Below are 22,136 nucleotides of genomic sequence, written 5' to 3'. Positions count from 1 at the left end.
AAAAAAAAAAAAAAAAAAAAAACAGATTCAGAGAATATAATTATATGTATAGGGTAACAGAACTAATTAATGAAGCATATAGTTTTTGTTTTATTTTGTCTTTGAGACAGGGTCTTGCTCTGTCGCCCAAGCTGGAGTGCAGTGGCCTGATCATAGCTCACTGCAGCCTCAAACTCCTAGGTTTAAGCGATGCTCATGCCTCGACCTCCTGCCCAGCTAATTTTTAATTTTTTTGTAGGGATGGGGTCTCACTATGTTGCCCAAGCTGGTCTCAAACTCCTAGCCTCAGGTGATCCTCCCACTTCAGACTCCTGAAGTGCTGGGATTACAGGTGTGAGCCACTGTGCCCGGCTGAACAATGTATTAATAGTTTTTTCACAGCCCATTTCAGTACTGTTTTCATTAACTGTGATACTTCTGTTAGTTAAACCATAGTTAACTTCTGACTGTTATGAGATACTTCTTCATGGTAATAACTGTTAGAACAATGATTCTGTTCTTAGCCTGTGGACTTAGAGCCCCCTAGAGTTTCCACATGGAAGTCTACAGAGTCATATGTGCATTTTCCGTAGACTGAATTAATAAGACTATTATATGTATATATGCCGCTAATTTTTTTAAGGTACACAAATGCTTTTGTGACTAATTCAACAGAGAATCATCTTGATGAAGTAGACTTATTGGTATCTTTTCAGAGGAAAGCCATGTGAAGACCTAGTGCTGGAGATTTAGAATAATAGCTTTGCATAGTTTGCTTGGGAATTGATAAGGTACAGGAATGTGTTTTGAAAGCAATTAAATTTAGGTTATGTGGTGATACCTGAAATTTTCCTAGTTATTAGTAGTTCATTAACATAAGAAAATTTAAAAATTGCTGAAATTGAAATTTAAAATTCATAAATCTATTTCTTTAAGTAAAGATGGCTTTAAGTATATTTCCACCTGCTACCATAATGTTTAATTCTTTTTTTTTGAGACAGTCTCACTTTGTTGCCCCGGTGAGGGTGCCATGGCATTAACCTAGCTCACAGCAACCTCAAACTCCTGGGTTCAAGCAATCCTCCTGCTTCAGCCTTCTGAGTAGCTGGGAGTACAGGCGAGCATCACCATGCCCGGCTAATTTTTTCTATTTTTAGTAGAGATGGGGTCTTGCTCTTGCTCAGGCTGGTCTCACACTCCTGACCTCAAGCGATTCTCCTGCCTCAGCCTCCAAAGTAGCTGGGACTGCAGGCATGTACCACCAAGCACAGCTAATATTTCTGTTTTTTGGAGAGACAAAATCTCACTATGTTGATCAGGCTGGTTTCCAACTCCTGGCCTCTTGCACTTCTCCTGCCGCAGCCTCCCAAAGTGCTAATTACAGACCTGAGCCGCTGCACCTGGCCTGAGAAATTTTTTTTTTTTTTTTTTTTTTTAGCCATATTATGGGGGTACAGATATTTATGTTACTTATGTTTGAGACAAAGTCTGTTGCCCGGGCTAGAGTGTGGTAGCATCAGCCTAGCTCACAGCAACTGAGAAATCTTTTTCTTTTTCTTTTATATTTTGAGACAGAGTCTCACTCTGTTGCCCTGAGTAGAGTGCAGTTGCCTCAGCCTAGCTCACAGCAGCCTCAATCTCCTGGGCTCAGGCAATTCTCCTTCCTCAGCCTCCTGGGTAGCTGGGACTACAGGTGCACACCAAGATACCCAGCTAATTTTTCAATTTTTAGTAGAGACGGGGTCTCATTCTTGCTCAGGCTGGTCTCAAACTCCTGAACTCAAGCGATCCTCCCGCCTCGGCCTCCCAGAGTGCTAGGATTACAGGCGTGAGCCACCGCGCCTGGCCAAGAAATCTTTTTCTAACTTAATGACTATCTGTTGTCTGGACACACAGTATTGTATTCTGTTATCTGTGCCACAGATGTTTCTGTTGTTGGTATAAAACATCTGTGGTCTGGCAGGCATTCTAGGTTCAAGGGTATTGCTTAAATAATAATGCTTTAAAATGTGTATGCTGATTGTATCTGTCTGTTTAGCTGCTAGATAAACAAGAATAGTGTGAGTTCATTCATTTCTTTGGCAAATATTTATTCAGTTCCTCCTTTGAAGTAGGCCCTCTCCTAGCCCTTGAGATTACAGCTCTGTGTAAACAGAACAGACAAGGCTTGGCTCTGGTGGCATTTACCTTTTAGTGAGGAAGCCATACAATAAGTATGATTATCATGGAAGTAGATATTTGTAATATAATGCTAGATAGGGGCAAGTGCTTTTTAAAAAGGCTGAAAGAGGGAGTAAGAAGTGATAATTTCTATTTTAGAAAGAGTTGTCTGAGCAGGCCTTTCTAAATAGACATTTTAGTGGAGAGACCTGAATGGAGTGAAGGCACTAGCCTTGCAGCTGTCTGAGGAATAGCCTTCCAGACAGAGGGATCAGCAAATGCAGAAGCTCTGAGAAAGGAGTGCACTTGGCCTGTTCAAGGGATAGCAAGGAGGCAGGTGTGTCTGGAGCTATGTGAACTGGGGTAGGATGGTAGGAAATGATGTTGGAGAAGTAGCCAGGGGTAGATCATGTAGAACCTTCAGATTTCATTCTGTTGTAAAATAAAGCCTTTGAGTGGTTTCTAGAGGGGAATAAACTGATGCGACTTAAATGCAAAGGTTTCCTCAATGCTATGTAGAGAACAGACTCTAGAAGTACAAGAAAAGAAGCAGGAAGATCAGTTAGGAGGCAGTGGTTATAGACCTCCTCGTGAGAGGTGATGGTTAGTTAGTGATGGAGGTGGAGAGAAGCAGTCAGATTTGAGATAGATAGATAGATAGATTTATTTATTTATTTAGAGACAAAGTCTTGCTCTGTTGCCTGGGCTAGAGTGCAGTGGCATCATCATAGCTCACTGCAACCTCAAACTCCTGGGCTCAAGAGATTTTCCTGCCTCAGCCTTCCAAATAGCTGGGGCTACAGGCATGTGCCACCATGCCTGGCTAATTTTTTTTTTTTTTTGCCTGTAGAGATGGAATCTGACTCTTGCTCAGGATGGTCTTGAGCTCCTGGCCTCAATCCTCATGCCTTAGCCTCCCAGAGCGCTAGGATTACAGGTGTGAGCCACCATGCCTGGCCCAAGATTTATTTTGAAGGTAGAATCAACAAGAAATGAGTGCAGTGGCTCATGCCTATAATCTACTCACTTTTCTGGGGGCCGAGGTGGGAGGATCGCTTGAGGCCAGGAATTCGAGACCAGCCTGGGCAACATTGTCAGACTCCATCTCTAAAAAAAAATACAAAACTTTTTTTAATAAGGCAGACATGATAGTACACACCTGTAGTCCTAGCTACTTGGAAGGCTCGATGGGAGGATTGCTTGAGCCTAGGAGTTTGAGGTGATAGTGAGTTGTGTTTGGGATGATGCATTCCAACCTGGGTGACAGAGCAAGATGCTGTCTCTAAAAAAAGCAAAAATGAAAAATAAATAGGCCGGGCACGGTGGCTCATGCCTGTAATCCTAGCTCTCTGGGAGGCCGAGGCGGGCGGATTGTTTTGAGATCAGGAGTTTGAAACCAGCCTGAGCAAGAGCGAGACCCCGTCTCTACTAAAAATAGAAAGAAATTAATTGGACAGCTAAAAATATATAGAAAAAAAAATTAGCCGGGCATGGTGGCGCATGCCTGTAGTCCCAGCTATTCGGGAGGCTGAGGCAGGAGGATTGCTTGAGCCCAGGAGTTTGAGGTTGCTGTGAGCTACGCTGACACCACGGCACTCACTCTAGCCTGGGCAAAAGAATGAGACTCTGTCTCAAAAATAAATAAATAACTAAATAAATAAATGGATAGATAGATAGATAGATAGATAGGCAGGCCAGGTGCGGTGGCTCACGCTGGTAATCCTAGCACTCTGGGAGGCTGAGGCGGGCGGATTGTTTGAGCTCAGGAGTTCGAGACCAGCCTGAGCAAGAGCAAGCCCCCGTCTCTGCTAAAAAATAGAAACAAATTGGCCGGGCGCAGTGGCTCACGCCTGTAATCCTAACTCTCTGGGAGGCAGAGGCAGGCGGATTGTTTGAGCTCAGGAGTTCGAAACCAGTCTGAGCAAGAGCGAGACCCCGTCTCTACTAAAAATAGAAAGAAATTAATTGGACAACTAAAAATATATAGGAAAAAAAACTAGCCGGGCATGGTGGCACATGCCTGTAGTCCCAGCTACTCGGGAGGCTGAGGCAGGAGGATCGCTTGAGCCCAGGAGTTTGAGGTTGCTGTGAGCTACGCTGACACCACGGCACTCACTCTAGCCTGGGCAAAAGAATGAGACTCTGTCTCAAAAATAAATAAATAACTAAATAAATAAATGGATAGATAGATAGATAGATAGATAGGCAGGCCAGGTGCGGTGGCTCACGCTGGTAATCCTAGCACTCTGGGAGGCTGAGGCGGGCGGATTGTTTGAGCTCAGGAGTTCGAAACCAGCCTGAGCAAGAGCGAGACCCCGTCTCTACTAAAAATAGAAAGAAATAGCCGGGCATGGTGGCGCATGCCTGTAGTCCCAGCTACTCGGGAGGCTGAGGCAGGAGGATCGCTTGAGCCCAGGAGTTTGAGGTTGCTGTGAGCTAGGCTGACGCCACGGCACTCTAGCCCAGGCAACAGAGTGAGACTCTGTCTCTAAATAAATAAATAAATAGATAGATAGATAGATAGATAGATAGACAGACACCGAACTTGAAGGATATACACAGTTTTTACAGTGGCTATCTCTGAGCAGTGGCCTTAAAACTAAAGTATTTTTTTGTTTGTTTTGCTTATCTATATTCATCAATTTTCTGTACTGAACCTGCAAAGTTCTGCAATAAAAAATATACAGATTATTTTAAAATGAGAGTTAACAGTAGTACTCAGTGTAACCTAATTCTTAATGTGTTCTCTACCCTCCCCTTTTTTTTCCTTCTCCTCCTACCCCTTTTGATTTTAGAAAACAATTTAAGTTTCAGATGTCTTGAAGGATTGAAAAGAAAAAAAAAGAAAATAATTTAAGTGACACAAACTTTTAAATTTTGTCTTTTTATTCTTAGTGATCAGCCTTTGTACTTTTTCCACGTTTGAAGATGGTGAAGCTGGATATTCATACTCTGGCTCATCACCTGAAGCAGGAACGCTTGTATGTAAACTCTGAGAAGCAGCTCATTCAGAGGCTCAATGCAGATGTACTTAAGACAGCTGAGAAGTTGTATCGTACAGCATGGATTGCAAAGCAGCAGAGAATAAATTTGGATCGGCTTATCATAACTAGGTAAAGAAAAGATTTTCAGATCTTAAATTTTGTGAACCACTATGATTCTGTGCTAACTGTAAATAAACAAATCTATTTCCAACACCATGCATGGTGTAAGATAGTTTAAATCAGCATTAAGGTGAATCTTTGCTTATAATGCATATATAATTTATTTTGTTTATTAATTAACTTAGGCACTAATATGGAAAATTATAACTTAAGGATTAATATTTTATACCACACCAATTAGTTTTATGTTTTTGTATATATAAAATTTTATTGTTATGGAGAGTAAATTATCCTGTGTTCTGTTTCCTCCTAATATTATTTAATGTATACATTTCCATGTTATTGTATAGCTACATTTCAGGTTTAGAAACCACGTTTTATTTTGTTAATACTTCATTGTTCTGTTGTTCTGAGAGGAACAATTTTTAGCTGTAAGAATAGTGGTGCTAAGGAATAAATAATGTTGAGAAAAGAGGCCAGACACAAAAGAATACATATACTATATGGTTCTATCTGTAAGAAATTCAAAAAGAGGCAGGGCTGATCTTTGGTGATAGAAATCAGAGTAATGGTTACTTCTGGGGCTTTGGAGGGTAGGATTGAGTGGGAAAGGGCATTCGGAAACATTCATTTGGGGTGGTAAAAATGTCCCACATCTTCATCTGAGGGGTAGTTACATGGGTCCAGAGCTGTGTAAAAAATGATCAAACTGAACACTTGAGATTTGTACACTTTGCCATATTTTACCTCAATAAAAGTAGGTTGAACAAAAAAGAATAGGGCTGCTGTGAACATTGTTGTAGTTTTTTTCTGCCATCTTTTGGGCTTATGTTATTTTATTTTATTTTTAGTTCTTTTTGAAACAGTCTTCCTCTGTCGCCTGGCCTAGAGTGCAGTGGCATCATCATAGCTCACTGCAACCTCAAATTCCTGGACTCAAATGATCCTCCTGCCTCAGCCTCCCAAGTAGCTGGTACTACAGGCCTCTGCCACCAGGCCCGGCTAATTTTTTCTATTTTTAGTAGAGATGGGGTCTTGCCTGTTGCTCAGGCTGATCTCAGACTCCTGAGATCAAGCAGTCCTCCTACCTCAGCCTCCCAGAGAACTAGGTTTATCAGCGTGAGCCACCACCCAGCCTTTTGGGGCTTATTTTATTAGAATTTGTTTCCAGAAGTAGAAATCCTGGTTGAAGGGTGTTATTCTACATCTTGTTACACACCGGCATGTTGCTGTTATGAAAGGTTCAACAATATACCTGATATGAACTTAGTTTTGATTATTTTTTAGTACTGAATATTTGTAAACTTTCTTGTGTCCATAAATAAGCAGCTTAACTGTAGCTAATTTTTAATTTAATCGTAAGAGTGCAGCTCTGGGCAATAGCTGCTAAGACCTACAAATTGACACTTTTTATTGAACCTGATTTAATATTAAGAAATTGTCCTCCTTTGTATCCTTTATCTTTGTCTTCCTTTACTCATTCGGATATTGCTAGTCTAAAAGGCTTTAGCATTGTAGAGTAGAGTGATGTCATTGTTAGGACTAAATCAACTCACATTCCATGTTTCAATATAGTGTATGTGCTATATTATTATTAATGTTATTTTGCTTGTTTGCTCATTTTTTTAGTGCTGAAGCTTCCCCTGCTGAATGTTGCCAACATGCCAAGATTTTGGAAGATACACAGTTTGTTGATGGATATAAACAGTTGGGATTTCAGGAGACTGCTTATGGAGAATTCTTGAGTCGATTAAGGGAAAATCCTCGTCTAATTGCCTCTTCTTTGGTTGCTGGAGAGAAACTTAATCAGGAGAACACACAAAGTGTTATTTATACAGTTTTTACCTCCCTATATGGCAACTGCATTATGCAAGAAGATGAAAGCTACCTCCTTCAGGTTTTGCGATACTTGATTGAATTTGAACTTAAGGAAAGTGACAACCCCAGGCGACTTTTGAGGAGAGGAACTTGTGCCTTCAGTATCTTATTTAAACTTTTTTCTGAAGGACTGTTTTCTGCCAAACTTTTCCTCACAGCTACTTTACATGAGCCAATCATGCAACTGCTTGTTGAAGATGAAGATCACTTGGAAACAGATCCAAACAAGCTAATTGAGAGGTTTTCCCCATCTCAACAGGAAAAACTCTTTGGGGAGAAGGGCTCAGATAGATTTAGGCAAAAGGTTCAAGAGATGGTAGAGTCCAATGAAGCCAAGCTAGTGGCTTTGGTGAACAAATTTATTGGTTATCTCAAGCAGAACACATATTGCTTTCCACATAGTTTGAGGTGGATTGTGTCGCAGATGTACAAAACCCTCTCCTGTGTAGATAGACTGGAAGTTGGGGAGGTCAGGGCAATGTGTACTGATCTCCTGTTGGCCTGCTTCATTTGTCCTGCAGTGGTCAATCCAGAACAGTATGGAATAATTTCTGATGCTCCTATTAATGAAGTGGCACGATTTAATTTGATGCAGGTATGTTTTGCTATTATTATTAATGTGACATTCACTTTAAAAATCAGTTGATTGGGCTCTTGAGGTGGGAACAAAAAATACGATGACAGTATTTGTATATTCTTACCATTCTTTTTTTTTTTTTTCTTTTTCTCACATTTATGGCTTTGACTCAATCTTACCATTCTTTTTTCTCAAACTGTCCTAAATATTTGCTGCTTATGAAATAAAAGCATTCATATTGGGATTTTAAAATATTGTAGCCATAAAACATTTTCTGTTAGTTTTTACATGGAATTCTCACACATTTGAATGTATAGTTGATTAGATTGTCTAGAACAAGTCCACCATCCCATTTCTATAATTTCAAAATCCAGAATGATTGAAAACTGAGAGTGTCTTCTATATGTCATTTGGTAGCAAAACCTAAGCTTAACTAACATGAAACTATTTATTCATTGTTATTCTATTTAGTGTTAGTGAATACTCATGTTTTGTTCCAGAAATGTTAATACACCACCCTATGTACTAGACATGTATATATGGACTAAATTACCTTAATTACTTAATATTAACTTGAAGTAGTTAGTGAGTCAGCTTTTACAATTAATTTAAAAATTTCTAAACACATGAAAAGTACAATATCAGAAACAAATGTACTTTTATTTCCTAATCTTAATCATATGTGTTAAAGAGAAATCAAAGTAAATTTTTCTACCTCCTCTCTATAATTCTTAACCTAAAAATAATAAAAGGTGACGTAAACAAGATACACGTTTTATCAGGCACCCACTTTTGTATGCCCAGTCAAGTGGTGTGAATATGAATGTGAAACAGACTTTTAGGATAGAATATAAGTGCTTTCACAGAGAGGAATTTGTGAGTCTCTATAGCCCATGTCTCCCCACCACTGCTTTGGGTTGCAGGTTGGCCGCCTTTTGCAGCAGTTAGCAATGACTGGATCTGAAGAGGGAGATCCTCGAACGAAGAACAGCCTTGGAAAATTTGACAAAGTAAGAATGAATATTATGTGAAATACTGTTTAGAGAAAATTCTGCCAAAGTATTAGTGAACATAACTATTGGCTATAAATCTTGTCCTTAGATGATGATTAAATTCGGTGTTCTTTTAATTAGTTACAGTGTTGGATCAGGAGAATTTAAAGAAAGATGTCACTAAAGATTATTAACTCTCACACAAGTATTAAGGAGATGCTGTTATAATGAGAATCAAAGAGCTATTAAGATTTTTATTCTGTTTTTGAGACAGTTTTGCCCTGTTACCCTGAGTGGAGTGCAGTGGCATCATCACAGCTCACTGGAACCTCAAACTCCTGGGCTCAAGTGATCTTCTTGCCTCAGCCTCCTGAGTAGCTGGGACTATAGGCACGCACCAAGACTCCTGGCTAGACTCCTGGCTAATTTTGGCTATTTTTTCTATTTTTAGTAGAGGTGGGGTCTCACTCTTGCTCAGGCTGGTCTCGAACTCCTGAGATCAAGCAGTCTTCTTGCCTCTACATCCCAGAGTGCTAGGATTACAGTGCTGAGTCACCTCACCTGGCCAAGATTATTTTATTTTAAAAAGTTTTGCTTTTAAAAGATTGTCACTAAATCACATCCGTAGATATATGAATCAGCAATAATTGTGTAATTTTAAGTGTATTCCGTAAGCTAACATTTATGATATTGTTCAGTTAATTTAGTTAAGTAAAATTTTAGTCAGTCATATTTTGAGTGGGCTTTACATTCAATCTGGTTTAAAATTCAAGGATTATACAGTGAAATTTCCCTTCCACCTCTCATCTCTAGCCTTTATTTCCTCCCCAAAAGGTTCTTGATGTTATGTCTTTTGTGTCTCCTTCTAGAGGTCTTGTATGTACATAAGAAATTCCTAAATGTACTGTGTTCTCCCACCCTCCCCACCCCTCCCTTCTCAGAATGGGAGCATAGTGTGTATACTATTCTGTGTCATGTTTGTTTTGCTTTCCAGAATATCTTGGAGATGATGCTATATCATTACATAGTTTACTTTTTAACAATGATAAAATATAATTTTTGAGACATTAAATTTTTTGTGTGCTTGTTCACCTTAATCAGAATTTTGTTCTGGTATTTTAAAGGGTAAGTATTTCACTGTGATCTTTTCCTGTTTTAACAGAGCTGTGTTGCTGCTTTCCTTGATGTTGTGATTGGGGGCCGTGCAGTGGAGACCCCTCCAATGTCTTCTGTTAATCTTCTGGAAGGGTTGAGCAGAACTGTGGTTTATATAACCTACAGTCAGCTTATTACTCTGGTAATACCTTTATTGTTTAATAGGATTTTCTCAAAAGCCTTGTAGCTAAGCATAAGCAGAGACATAGATGAGTACATTGTGTGAGAAATATGTATTGTGTTTGAAATATTGATTTTACTAGCTAATGTCCTGTATTTTTGTCAGGTGAATTTTATGAAGAGTGTGATGTCTGGAGATCAACTGAGAGAAGATAGAATGGCTCTTGACAATTTATTGGCAAACCTACCCCAGGCCAAGCCAGGAAAAAGTAGCAGTTTAGAAATGACTCCCTACAATACTCCTCAGCTATCTCCAGCAACCACTCCAGCAAATAAAAAGAATCGATTACCTATAGGTAAAGAGAATTTCTCATATTGGAGCTTTCCCTTAAATTTAACATTTCTTTATTAACCTTTGTTATTGCTCAGGGTTTTGGAATATAGTTTTAAATACCATGGAAAAGTGTTTCTTTTCATGTTTACTCATGGAATTTCAATTTCTAAAAATCATACCTGGTTAGTTAAGGTTTATCAGTAGGTTTTAGCTTTATCTAGACATGCTTTTCATAAGTAATTGAAATCATGCCATTCACAGTATACTTTGTTTAAATTTTTGTGTCTTGGCTGGGTGTGGTGGCTTACGCTTGTAATCCCAGCACTTTGGAAGACCAGGGTGGGAAGGTCGCCAGAGGCCAGCTGTTTGAGACCAGCCCGAGCAACCTAGGAGACCCTGTCTCCTACCAAGAAAAAAAAAAGATTGGGTTGGTGGCGCATGCCTGTAGTCCTGCAATTCAGGACGCTGAGGCGGGAGGATCTCTTGAACCCAGAAATTCGAAGTTATAGTGAGCTGTGATTGTGCCACTGCACTCTAGTCTGGGTGACAGAGTGAGACCCCGTCTCTAAAAAAAAAATTTAGTGTCTTGGGAAAATTTTGAAAATGTTGTAATCATTTTTTGAGTTATGTAGCCCTCTCCTTTCTACAAAGTTTTAAATAATATAATAATATTATTTTAGAAGTTTCCATCAATGAAGTGAAAAATAATTACTATTTTTTGTTATTTTTATTAATAATGTCTTTTGTCAATTGAATTAAGATATCTCAATGTTGTTATAAAGTAGAAGTTTCATTTATTTTGTTAAATTTATTCATTTATTTAAGAATTATGTTTAATCAAGCTTTATTCACTTAGTAAATGTTTATTATCCATATATCTACCAAAAAATTAATTGAGCACGTACTGTGTACCAGACATTGGGTAAACACTTTATAAATGTTGTTTCATTTCATCCACACAAAAATCCTGTGAGAGTTGGTATAATCACCATCTTGCACATGAAGTACTATGTTACAAAGAGCATTAGGACATGCCCTTACTCTCAAGTCTGCTGCTGATAGTTTAGTTGGGGCAAACAAGAAAAGACCAGTACCTGTCAGCATACTAAGTGTTTGGATGGAGATGAGACCCCCCAGGGAGTCAGGGCACACCTAGTTTAGGCACTTGATAGTGCTATCAGAAGATCTTGTAGTGAAGCCTGTACTTTCTCTTCAAGCATGAATGGGAGTTAGACAAAGTAAACAAGACAGGTCTACAGTGTTTAAGCCAGGGGAGCAGCAGTATTTTAGTGCCTGCCTAATTATAATGAGGATCTCAGCAACACTTAGCAATGAATAGTTTTTTGTTTTGTTTTTTTTTTAATAGAGATAGAGTCTCACTCTGTCACCCGGGCTGGAGTTGCAGTGGCATGATCATAGCTCAGTGCAACCTCAAACGCCTGGGGCTCAGGTGATCCTCCTGCCTCAGCCTCTGAAATAGCTGGGATTAAAGGCATGTGCCACCATGCCTGGCTAATTTTTAAAAATATTTTTGTAGAAACAGGCTGGGCGCGGTGGCTCACGCCTGTAATCCTAGCTCTCTGGGAGGCCGAGGCGGGCGGATTGTTTGAGCTCAGGAGTTCGAGACCACCCTGAGCAAGAGCGAGACCTGGTCTCTACTAAAATTAGAAAGAAATTAATTGGACAACTAAAAATATATAGAAAAAATTAGCCGGGCATGGTGGCTCATGCCTGTAGTCCCAGCTACTCGGGAGGCTGAGGCAGGAGGATCGCTTGAGCCCAGGAGTTTGAGGTTGCCGTGAGCTAGGATGACGCCACGGCACTCTAGCCCGGGCAACACAGTGAGACTCTGTCTCCAAAAAAAAAAAAAAAATATTTTTGTAGAAACAGGGGTCTGTTGGTCAGGCTGGTCTCGAACTCCTGGCCTCAAGCCATCGTCCCCTCTTGGCTTCGAAAAGTGTTGGGATTATAGGTGTGAGCCACCGCACCTGGTTCTGCCTTACATTTAACATAGTACGGAATTGTACTACCAACAGGAATATGGCATCATGTTCTTCAAGTCTGTGGCTTTCTTCATCATCCCAAAATGTCAGTTTTCATAATTAAAAATAGAAAAAATAGAAGTGTTATACTTAATGGTTTTTAATATTGTGGGCTATTTGTACTCTGTTAACATGAAGAAATAAATGATTTTTGGTAAATCGGAGATTTTTCCCCCCTCATTGACTGCTGTGAATTAGTTTTTTAATTTCACATCATCAGAAAGTATCATTCAATATGGATCTGATGGAAAATAAATTACAATTGTTTGCCCATTATTATTTTTTGTGTAGTCATGTAATCTGGTCATTGCATTTATTTCATATTTTTAAAAAATGTGTCCATGTTCAAAGGGTTGATTTTCTTTCTATTTAATGCTTTCGCAACATAGGACAACAGTTAGTAGCCATCACTGCCTGGGATTCCTCATCTACCAATCTTACTGCTCATATTATACTAGTAACCCTGTTTGTTGGGTAATAGGCTGTTCTTCCTCTGCTCATATGATTTTATTTAAGAAATAGTTTATAAAAATGTGCTTCATGTGCATGTTGCTTTTGCTTTATGTAAATTGCTACATGAAATTTGATTACTTGCATTTTTATAAATTACAGTTATAAAGTTTGTTACTTAAGATTCATAGCCCTGCTCATGAAATTGAATTTAAGTTCACAATTCAGTAGAGTAATGAGGGTTGGCAAATAAAGATGTGAGTGAACCTGTTTTAGACTTTTGGAAATTGGTGTGTGCTCTGAATTTTCAGACTAAAACTGTTTAATGAACAGACCTATAGCGTTGTGAGGAAAGGTGATTATTTATCTTTCTGCCTCTTTCTGTCAAGTAGGTTAGCTTTCACTGAAAGTGAAATTGAAAGACTTTTGTTACTATAGAATGTTTTTGCTTTATGTCTGTATTTTTGATTATTTTACACTGAAGAGAATTTCTATTTAGTATTCTGGTTGTATTGTTTTATTGCCCTCTGAAAGAAAATGGAAAATATAAAACTGATAGAGAAATTGTCACAAACTGTCTAAATCTTTCAGTGTCCAAAAGTTTTTGAAATATTTATAAGATAAATTATTTTAGAAAAAAGTATTACTTTTTTACTTTTAGACAGAGGTAAAAAACCAAGAATAACTGAAACCTTTGTTACTTTAAATTGTTTCCATAAAGCAGATAGGACCTTGTATTCAAACATAAGGAGATCTTCTCTCCTACATCTTTAGAAAGAGGTTAATAGATTTCTGGGGAGAAAAATGTGCTTTGAAAAACTGATTCTTGTTTTGTCAAAGGTTGCCTAATTAAATTATATTACTTTAAATGGCTATGAAGTTTCCATTTGAAATTTTCTAATGCTTATTAAGTTCAATTATTAGTATGGGAGAACTGTGTCAGTTAATTCATTTTACAGAAAAAATGGTACAGATATCTTTAAAAAATAAGAAATATGGTAACACTTTTCTTGTCACCCAAGTCTGAAATTGATTGAGACATGTTTGCCATTCCGCATGTGTGATCATACCTGGACTTAAATCACTGTCCTGGTTATCAGTTTGGAGGATAAGCTGTATTAGTCATCAGTAGAGTAACTGGGAGGATCTAGTTTTTGGTTTTGTTTTGTTTTTTTCTTATTTATATTTTCACCACTCTTTTTTTTGTGCATGCGCAAATGTTCTGCACTATTAGAAAATATAGTTTCATATTTAGTGTGCTATTTTCTTAATTTTGTCTTCCTCTAAATTATTTTATTTGAAATTTTTTATTAGCCACTCGGAGCAGAAGCCGCACCAATATGCTAATGGACCTACATATGGACCATGAAGGATCATCTCAAGAAACCATCCCAGAGGTGCAACCAGAAGAGGTGCTGGTCATTTCCTTAGGGACAGGTCCCCAGCTTACTCCAGGGATGATGTCAGAAAATGAGGTATGAACGTACATGGTCACTTGCTTCTATAAATCAGTATTGATGTCTTAGTCCATTTTGGCTGCTATAATAAAACATCAAAGGCTGGTTGTCTTATCACAATAGAAATTTACTTCTCACAATTCAGAAGGCTGAGAAGTCCAAGTTCAAGGCAGATATAGTGTCTACTGAGATCCATTTCTTGGTTCATAGATGGTGCCTTCTTGCTGTGTCCTTGGGCCTATTTTATAAGGGCACTAATTCCATTCAGGAGGACTCTGCCCTCATGACCTAATCACCTCCACAAAGGCCTTATCTCCACATACCATCATCACCTTGAGGATTAGGATTTCAACATACAAATTTGAGGGGAGTACAAACATTCAGACCATACATAGCAGTGAATTTAATGCATATTTTTCATTATCTTCAATAGGCCTACCATGACATGGGCCTTACACCATCACATGTTAAGCGTTTGATGAGCAGTTGTGAAGGCCCTTCACGTTAATCCATCTGTGGCACTGAAGTTGGTGAATAGGTCCAAACAAAAGGAATTTTCCTAGTAGTAGTAGAAGAAAGAGGAAGCCAGGAAATTGTGGTGTGGAAATTGAAGAAACTTTTCTAGTGACTTATAGGATATGTTTAATGCTTGTTTTCTTTCTTGTGGCATACTGGTGGTATTCCTGCTTTAATGAGCCCAAATTCTTAATATACCATCTGTTCTTTGGCTGGTCAGGAAAAATTGGAAGAGAACTGAAAAGAAAACTAAGAAAATAAAATGTTTTAAAGAAATGGGATTGGAGGTATGGGAATCAATTTTAAGATAGTTACAACAAAAGAGCTTGGCTTAGAGGCAAATTGGGAAGAAGAAGAAATCTTGACTCTGTTCTCACAGGGCTGGGTGCAGTGGCTCACACCTGTGATCTCAGTACTTTGGGATGCTGAGGCAGAAGGATTGCTTGAGGCCAGGAGTTCAAGACCGGCCTATGCAATATAGCGAGACCCTGTCTCTACAAAAAAATAAGAAAAATTAGCTGGATGTGGTGGCATGTGCTTGCAGTCCCAGCTACTCAGGCAGGAGGATCACTTGAGCCCAGGAATTTGAGGCTATACTGAGCTATGGTCACACCACTACACCCCAGCCTGGGCAACAGAGCAAGACCCTGTCTCTAAAAAAATACACTCCAGGAGCTAAGGAAACCATGGGCAAAGAACTACAGGAAAGCAAAAGAATGTTGTCTCATTAAATAGAGGATGTCAGTAAAGTGGTAGAAATTACAAAAAGAAACCATATAGAAATCCTGACATTGAAAAGTACAATAACTAGAATGAAAAATACACAAGAAGTGTTCAACAGCAGATTTGAGCAGGCAGAAGAATCGGCGAACTTGAAAATGGATTAATTGAAAATATCTGGTCTGAGGAGCATAAAGATTACAGGAGACAAAGAAGACATTATATGTTGATAAATGGTCAATCCGTCAAGATGATACAGCAATTATAAACATATACACACCTAACAATAGCCCCAAAATATATTAAGCAAAAGCTGACAGAATTGAAGGGAGAAATAGATAGTTGTACAATAATAGTTGGACAGTTCAATACCCCACTTTCAGTAATGGATACAACAACCAGACAATAAGATCAACAAGGAAATAGAGGACCTGAACAATACTGTAAGTCAATTAGACCTAACACACATATATAGAACACTTCATCCAACTACAGCACAATACACATTCTTGTTACTGCATGTGAAACATTCTCCTGGATAGACCATATATTAGGCTATACAAGTCTCAATAAATTTAAAAAGATTGAAATCATACAAAATATCATCTTTGACCACAATGAAATAGACCTAAAAATCAACTAACAGAAGGAAATTGGACGATTCACAAATATGTGGAAACTAAACAACACATCTTAACCAATGGACCAAGAAGAAATCAAGGGAACTTAGAAAATACTTTGATTTGAAGAGGAATGAAAACGAAGACACAACATACTAAACTTTTTTTTTTTTTTTTTTTGAGACAGAGTCTCGCTCTGTTGCCCGGGCTAGAGTGAGTACGTCAGCCTAGCTCACAGCAACCTCAAACTGCTAGGCTCAAGTAATCCTCCCACCTCAGCCTCCCGAGTAGCTGGGACTACAGGCACTTGCCACCATGCCTGGCTAATTTTTTTTTTGTTGTTTCTATTTTTAGTTGCCCGGCTGATTTTTTCCATTTTCAGTAAAGATGGGGTCTTGCTCTTGCTCAGGCTGGTCTCAGACTCGTGACCTCAATCCCGCTTTGGCCTCCCAGAGTGCTAGGATTACAGGCGTGAGCCACTTTGCCCAGCCAGTTCTGGGTTCTTAAACTATGCTATGTGACTTCCAACATAGCGCTCAATTCTTCATTAAAGTGGAGATACAAAATTGAATTATGAGGCTTATAAGGAGTAGTGAGAAGTAATTATGTTATTTGGAAATCAACCAGTCCATAGAAAGCATTGTTAAAAGGCCATCACCTCTAAGCTGGAGATGGCTGTGAAGTCATACTTCAGCTTCTGGCATGGACTTTTGTGGCCCTGTATGTGGTGATCGAGTAGAGATTCAAACTAGTTGGATTAAATCCTGGTGCCTGCAAGATATTAATAACATGATTACATCATGTTTTCTTCTGGTTGAATTCATTTATTAACTTCTGAAAAAATATACTGCAAATTCAATAGGTTATGTGCTGTACCAAATGCTTTACGTGCATCTTTTTGTTTAATCCTCAACAATTCCATGGATACATGCTCTTACTATCATTTTATAGATGAAGCAGCTAAGGCTTAGAGAGTTTAAATAACTTATCCAAGATTACATAGCTGACACATGGCAGAACAGGAAGGACTAGCCTGCTGATACCACAGCCCTCTGACTCCTCTACTCCTAATCCCTGCTCATCTGATGTCTGATTGCCTGTTCAATCACTGACACTGGTAGGGTGGTGGAAAGATATAGCTTCAGTTGTTTTAACTGATATACTTTTATTCCACAGGTATTTAAAAGTTTCACAGACATTATAAATGGGATTTTAGTTAAAAATGATAATTTAAGATTAAGAAGGGCTCAAATATACATTTGTTGTGGTTAGTTTTCTTATCAGTATTCTTTCAGTTGATAAACCAAAATTGGCATTTTATTTTTCAGGTCCTAAACATGCAGCTCTCGGATGGAGGACAAGGAGATGTCCCTGTTGATGAAAACAAACTCCACGGTAAACCTGATAAAACCTTGCGCTTTTCCCTCTGCAGTGATAATCTGGAAGGAATATCTGAAGGTGAAGGGTTACTTCATTCAAGGAGTTGTGTGATTCAAGTAATAATTTGTTTTGTGTTCTTTAAAGGAGCCTTATAAATTATAATTATACCATCTGTGCCTCTCACTGAGGAGAGTAATGAAGATTTCCTCTAATGAGCTTGAACAGTTGGCTGTAAAGATCGTTTCTTGAATAAAATTAAGATTATAAGATGCCTTTGGTCATACAGAATGGAGAAGATATAACTCTTCATTCAGACTTAGAATAATAGCATGTTTTGTTTCTCCTGTGTTAATATATACCAAAGCTTATAGAGCTCCTTTAGAAGGATATGACGCATGTCTAAATGGGAAAAATGGACTTACTAGTATTTCAGGATGTTGCGTATACTCTTGGAGTTCTGTATTCCTTTATTCTGGTGCTTACATACACCTTTATGAAGCAGGATACAGTGGAAATAGGAATAAAAAGAAAATTAAAAGCCAAGACTGTGAAGTGAGAATGTCATTCCACATACTAGGACAAATTTTTTAAATGAAGAGTTCTAGTTTACTGACATTTAAAAAGAAACATAACATACAATAACTTCTCCTTTTTATCTAACTTTTCAAAAAATTTCTTAAGTATTATGTATTCGTTTCAGAAAATGGAGGAAATAGAATCGTCTATAATCTCACCATTCTGTTAATAGCAGTTAACATTTTGTTTTATTTATAGCAAAATTAGGTTTATGCTCTTTTGTAACCTCTTTTTGGTTAATAATGTAGCATTAATATTTGCCTTTGTAATTTAACATTCTTTTTTTTTTTTTTTTTTTTGAGGAAGAGGTCCACCCCTCTGGCCCGGCGTGAGTGCCATGGCGTCAGCCTAGCTCACAGCAACCTCACACTCCTGGGCTCAAGCGATCCTCCTGCCTCAGCCTCCCGAGTAGCTGGGACTACAGGCATGCGCCACCATGCCCGGCTAATTTTTTCTATATATTTTTAGTTGGCCGATTAATTTATTTTCTATTTTTAGTAGAGATGGGGTCTCACTCCTGCTCAGGCTGGTCTCGAACTCCTGAGCTCAAACAATCTGCCCGCCTCGGCCTCCCAGAGAGCTAGGATTACAGGCGTGAGCCACCGCGCCCGGCCTGTAATTTAACATTCTTAAACAAGATTTTTAATGGCTCTTTAACTTCAAATGTGAGCATATCATAATTTATTTCAACATTCTTCTATGAATAAACATATAGATTGTTTCCACTTTTCAGACGGTATAAGAAGCTCACAAGAAACAATCTTAGATTAATTTTTGATTGATTTCTTAAATAAATTCCTAGAAGCAGAATTGCTAGCTCAAAGGGCATGTATTTTTTAAGGTATAAATGTAGTATTAAAAGCACTTTAATCAGTCCTTTGTCTCTTATCAAGGCATGAGAAATTGCATGGTGGCTCATGACTGTTTTAAAAAGATTGCTGACAGGATGAACATTTCTCTAGGTCCTTCAAATCGCTCCAATTCAGTGTCCTCTCTAGACCTGGAAGGGGAGTCTGTATCAGAACTTGGAGCAGGACCTTCTGGGAGTAATGGAGTTGAAGCTCTACAGCTCTTAGAACATGAGCAAGGTAAAAATGACATTGAACACAGTTATTTAAGTAGCAAAGAATTTACCTGATTGTAAGATAAGCAATATAGTTGCATATAAGCTGGCTATGTTCAATAAAACAATAAATTTAAGTTCATTGTGTAAGTGACCATTAAACTTGCATTTATTCATAGTTTCTTCAGTTCTTAAAAATGTGTTTAGTTGGTAAGTGGGTTGTTTATGCTTAAATTACATAGAATAATTAATATGAATTACCTTAAATTCTATAATATTTGGTATTTCAATTCTGTAATATTTAAGGGATATAGTGGTAAATACTCAGGGCTGAAGGAACTTAGAATAGGGAGAGAGTGGTATACAAATGATTAAAAGTATCATCAAAGTGCTTTGACAGTTCTGAGTGAGAGATACCATGTGGTTGAAAGTATATGGAAAAGAGGCCTGGCATGGTGGCTCACATCTGTAATCCCAGCACTCTGGGAGGCTGAGGTGGGAGGATTGATTGAGGTCGGGAGTTTGAGACCAGCCTGAGCAAGAGCAGACCCCGTCTCTACAAAAAGTAGAAAACTTAGCTGAGTGTGGTGGCATGCACCTGTAGTCCCAGCTACCCGGGAGGCTGAGGCAGGAGGATCACTTGAGGCCTGGAATTTGAGGTTGCAGTGAGCTATGATGACACCACTGTACTCCACCCTGGCCAACAGAGTGAGACTCTGTTTCAAAAAAAAAAAAAAAAAAGTATGGGGAAAAGCTTATTGGAAGGAAATACTAGCTTTAAAGGCTGGCTGGCATTACCTTGGCAGAAGTTGGAGATAAATCATTCTAAGTGAAGGACAAGTGTAAGCAAATCAGAGAGGTGGGAGTCATAGTATGTGCTCAGGTATCAATTAGGGGAAAAGGATGCAGTAAGGATTGAAAAGTGGGTGGATCCCTATTGTGGAGAGAAGTAAGTCTGTATTTTAGTAGTGAGCCGGAAGCCGTTGAAAGCTTTTGATTAGATGAGGATAAGGGGGTGAGGAGCTTTAGGAAAAGATAAATTTGAGAAAGTTTTTTGGATTTGTTCATTTAAAGGTAATGCCCTCAACTAGGTTTGAGGCAGTGATTCTTAGACTTCAGTGTGCATAAGAATTACCTGGAAACTTTTTAAAAGTTCAGTTTCCCAAGTCTCACTTCTATAAATTTTGCTTTTGTCCATTTTAGAAAGAAAAAGAGTATTGCCGTTGGAGTGTGTATGGCTTGAAAAAAGTAATGCTCTATTTTTATTGATTTGGTTTATTAGTGTATCAATTAAGACTAAATTTGCTTCAAATAACAGTGAAACCTAAAATAATACAGTAGTCCCTTTTTATCCATGTTTTCACCTTCCACAGTTTCAGTTACCCATGGCCCAAAAATATTAAATGGAAAACTCCAGAAATAAGCAATTTGTAAGTTTTAAATGTGCGCCATCCCATCCAGGTCATGAATCATTTCTTTGTTCAGCATATACACACTGTATACACTACTTTCCTATTAGTCACTTAGTAGCCATCATGGTAATCAGATTGAAAAAACATAGAATGTATAGGGTTCGGTATTATTTGCAGTTCAGTCATCCACTGGAAGTCTTGGAATGTATCCCCCTTGGATAAGGGGACACTACTGTATTAGTTTATAACAGAAGTTGAAGTTGAACGAGTATCACCTCTATAATAAGCCTTCTGGGCAATTCTGATACAGGTGCTTGGCAGTCTACATTTTGTGAAATGCAAAGTTAAGAAGTGAATTGAGGGAAATTGGTCTAGGAGGGAGAGAAAACTCTAGAATGCAGAGGGGAGTTACCCAAGTCACGTGAAAAACCTTTTTAGTAGTTAATTATTGCCACAATAATGCCATACAACCACCCGAATACATTAATTTTGATCTCAAGTATATAGGTCAGCATGTTGGTTCTTCTGATTTAGGCGGGGCTCACTCATGCATCTGTGGTCACTGGTGGTTCAGTAGGGAGCTCTGCTAGTCTTAGCTGGAGGTCGCTTGATCACTAGGGAGCTGGCTGGTGTAGCTAGGTCTAGGATGATACTGTATGCTTAGTAATGATAAAATATGTAACTTGAAGTTCAAAGACATAAAAGTTCTTTAAAGTTGATTAAAAATTCATAGCTGTGCTACCATTTTTTTTTTTTTTGAGACAGAGTCTCGCTCTGTTGCCCGGGCTAGTGTGCTGTGGCGTCAGCCTAGCTCTCAGCAACCTCAAACTCCTGGGCTCAAGCGATCCTCCTGCCTCAGCCTCCTGAGTAGCTGGGACTACAGGCATGTGCCACCATGCCCGGCTAATTTTTTCTATATATTTTTAGTTGTCCAGATAATTTGTTTCTATTTTTTGTAGAGGCGGGGTCTCGCTCTTGCTCAGGCTGGTCTCGAACTCCTGAGCTCAAACAATCCGCCCGCCTCGGCCTCCCAGAGTGCTAGGATTACAGGCGTGAGCCACCACGCCTGGCCCTGTGCTACCATTTTTAAAGTGCTTAATTTTGTTTTTGATAGCTACAACGCAAGATAATCTTGATGATAAGCTAAGGAAGTTTGAAATTCGTGACATGATGGGACTAACAGATGATAGAGACATATCAGAAACAGTGAGTGAGACTTGGAGTACAGATGTCTTGGGAAGTGACTTTGACCCTAACATTGATGAAGATCGCTTGCAAGAAATTGCAGGTAACTGCTGTTTAATATCTCTGGAAGATGCTGTTATTCATATCCACTCACCTTTCATGGGAAGGAGCGATAGTGCTCTGACAAACACGTTGTTTGTTAGCACCAACTGGGAAACGGATACCTGTGGGGAACAAGTCACATGGATACATTTTTCTTTACTTAATGTTTTCCCTTTCTACATTAATCCCACCTCCCCCCCTCCAAATGATAGACAGTCCAGTCTTTTGAATTAGCTTCTGGTCAAGGCTTGTTTGCAGGGATAGTATATGTTCTTTGTCTGTTTCTGATGAGTATATTCTCCTTTCGAGACTAA

At 38.7% G+C, this 22,136-nt stretch overlaps 1 protein-coding gene across 2 annotated transcripts in view; it reads left to right on the top strand.

Moving 5' to 3' along the window:
- The window catches only part of GAPVD1 (GTPase activating protein and VPS9 domains 1), an 86,849-nt gene that overhangs the window by 37,233 nt on the left and 27,480 nt on the right, over positions 1-22,136 (top strand). Inside the window, exons 3-11 of one of the 2 annotated variants that reach the window (XM_012639841.1) lie at positions 5,035-5,252; positions 6,873-7,716; positions 8,622-8,708; positions 9,853-9,987; positions 10,132-10,321; positions 14,106-14,266; positions 17,433-17,499; positions 19,023-19,148; positions 21,650-21,823. In XM_012639841.1, coding sequence (XP_012495295.1) covers positions 5,068-5,252; positions 6,873-7,716; positions 8,622-8,708; positions 9,853-9,987; positions 10,132-10,321; positions 14,106-14,266; positions 17,433-17,499; positions 19,023-19,148; positions 21,650-21,823 — 1,969 coding nt within the window. In that variant the 5' untranslated portion in view covers positions 5,035-5,067. Of the gene's footprint in view, positions 1-5,034; positions 5,253-6,872; positions 7,717-8,621; positions 8,709-9,852; positions 9,988-10,131; positions 10,322-14,105; positions 14,267-17,432; positions 17,563-19,022; positions 19,149-21,649; positions 21,824-22,136 lie in introns of both variants that reach the window. The other variant, XM_012639840.1, reaches the window with a different exon arrangement.

Source organism: Propithecus coquereli, unplaced genomic scaffold (genome assembly GCF_000956105.1).
Source record: "Propithecus coquereli isolate 6110/MARCELLA unplaced genomic scaffold, Pcoq_1.0 Scaffold142, whole genome shotgun sequence".
NCBI classification, from domain to species: domain Eukaryota; kingdom Metazoa; phylum Chordata; class Mammalia; order Primates; family Indriidae; genus Propithecus; species Propithecus coquereli.
The sequence above is the reverse complement of the archived record's forward strand: the minus strand, read 5'-3'. Positions and strand labels throughout refer to the sequence as shown.